The sequence below is a fragment of the Dama dama genome, chromosome 18 (genome assembly GCF_033118175.1).
Source record: "Dama dama isolate Ldn47 chromosome 18, ASM3311817v1, whole genome shotgun sequence".
NCBI lineage: Eukaryota > Metazoa > Chordata > Mammalia > Artiodactyla > Cervidae > Dama > Dama dama.
The window spans coordinates 19394849-19397382 of NC_083698.1; the positions used below are offsets into that span (position 1 = coordinate 19394849).

Here is a 2534-nt window from a genome sequence, read left to right on the forward strand (position 1 = left end):
GCAAGGAGAGATAAGAAAGCCTTCCTCAGTGATCATGCAAAGAAATAGAGGAAAACAATAGAATAGGAAAGACTAGAGATCTCTTCAAGAAAATTAGGGATACCAAGGGAAAATTTCATTCAAAGATGGGCACAATAAAGGACAGAAACAGTATGGACCTAACAGAAGCAGAAGCACAGCCCAGTGATGGTCTATTTACATTTTATATGTGCTGTAACTAAAGTTCAACAAGGTTATATGACATCTCTTTGTAAAATAGGAGAAAAATCATTTTAGCATGTATGCGATTACACTCTCTGCTGTTGGCTTTAAGTTTCTGTACCATCTATCTTTTGAAATGATGATCTTCAGCATGAGCACATCACACTACTTTTATCACTGTGGTTTGCTGACTGACCCTTACGTCAGAGTTTTACCAAGAAGACTGAAAATATGAGAAATCATTTAAGGTAATGAAGGATTCTTATACAAAGTTAAGTCCCAGGAAATGATGTTTAATTCTGGAGAAAAAATTATTTGCCTTTTGGAGGGCTGGGGTTGGGGGGGGGAGGGTCAGGAAGAATTCATTTAAAGTGTCTTAGAACGAGTATTAACAGGGAAAAAGTGTACTGAAGAAAGAGCCACATCTAAGAGTGGATACTTGTGCCAATAATAAGAAATTGTTGTCTGTCTCAAGAATGTGGCATTTGGAAAAAATGAAAAGAAAACAGTAGTAACCTAAATAAAACATTATAATCAGATTTTGTATATAATTGAGTAATTGTGAGAACTGAATAATGTCAACATGACAGTTTTTGCTAGGATGTAATTGGAATACTTTACCACCATTCAAATCTTTGGATTTGCATTCCAACCGTTTCGAATGAAGGGCATCAGATTTAAAAAATACTCCCTCTGATTCTCTTCGTTAAGGAAGAAGTCTAGTGTAGACTCTAGATCCACTCTACTTATGACCCAGGAGTTGGCAGAGGGTCGCATTTCTCAATGCTGTATGCTTCTGTCTGCAAGACCATCTGGAGGAGGTGTGGAACACTGTCCACAAGGACAAGCTAAGATTTGTGGTAGGAAACATGATCTCTTTGTCAGTTATTCCTCATGTTATCATCATGTCAGCAGAATTTATCACAGGGGTTACAGTAAATGGATTTCTTATAGTCATCAACTGTAATGAATTGGTCAAAAGCAGAAAGCTAACACCAGTGCAACTCCTGTTTGTATGTATAGGGATGTCTAGATTTGGTCTACAGACGGTGTTAATGCTACAAGGTTTTTTCTCAGTGTTCTTTCCACTCTTTTATAGCACACAAATTTATGGTCCACCAATGCTGTTTTTTTGGATGTTTTTCAGCTCTGTCAGTCTCTGGTTTGCCACCTGTCTCTCTTTATTTTACTGCCTCAAGGTAACAGGCTTCACCCAGTCTGCTTTTCTTTGGCTGAAAGTCAGGATCTCAAAGTTAATGCCTTGGCTGCTTCTGGGAAGCTTGCTGACCTCTGTGAACATTGCAGCCCTGTGTGTCAAGGTGGATTACCCTAGAGTTGTGGATATTGATGTCCTCGGGAATGCCACGGCTAAGAGGACTAAGCTCAAGACAAAGCAAATTAATGAAGTCCTTCTTGTCAACTTGTCATTAACATTTCCTCTGACCATATTTGTAATATGCACTGTTATATTATTCATTTCTCTCTACAAGCACACTCATCGGATGCAAAATGGACCTCTTGGTTTTAGAAACACCAGGATTGAAGCCCATATTAATGCATTAAGAACAGTGATAACATTCTTTTGCTTCTTTATTTCCTACTTTGGTGCCTTCATGGCAAATATGACATTCAGTATTCCTTATGGAAGTCATTGCTTCTTTGTGGTGAAGGATATTATGGCAGTATATCCCTCTGGCCATTCGGTTATAATGATCTGGAGTAATTCTAAGTTCCAGCAACCAATCAGGAGACTTCTCTGCCTCAGAAGGAGTCAATGAAGAGGAGGATCAATGTAAAATATTTTGTACTTCCTTATCATGGATTCAATGGACTTGTGTTTTATTTTTGTTTACTTATGTGTTTTGTGTGTTCTCTCTCTCCACTGAAAGCACTGATTTTAATGTTGGATGAATGTCTCTTTTTCTAGGGCCTGTGTACTTAAAAAATACTATGACAGTAACATATAAATAACTAGTATTTACTTGCATTGGAGTACCAGTTATGTTAGAAATTTAAAAAAAATACTGTTTTCATTTCACTGACCAAAGTAATTCTGTTACCTGTCTTCTGGTTTATATAATCAACATCATCTAAGACTTGGAACAATATAATAATTTGGCTATTTGATTACACATAGCTATTTTCCAAAGAGTATAACATAATAATTATACTAATTTATGCTACTTATAATAATAATAATTTAGTATAATTATTTTAAATGCAAATTGTATGTTGAAAGTGTATGTATGTCAGGGCAGTGTACTTAGATACACAGGTTAATGTCTTATTTTGCTAGATATACAGATTAAAGTCTTATTTTGCTAGATATACTT

The 2534-nt window shown here is 36.1% G+C and overlaps 1 protein-coding gene across 1 annotated transcript; it reads left to right on the plus strand.

Annotated features, from left to right (window-relative positions):
- Nucleotides 1–1070: 1070 nt before the first annotated feature.
- Nucleotides 1071–1979, plus strand: LOC133072760 (taste receptor type 2 member 7-like). The gene has a single exon (XM_061166307.1). It carries the CDS (start codon nt 1071–1073, stop codon nt 1977–1979), a length of 909 nt encoding a protein of 302 aa, XP_061022290.1.
- The last annotated feature ends 555 nt before the right edge of the window (nt 1980–2534 follow it).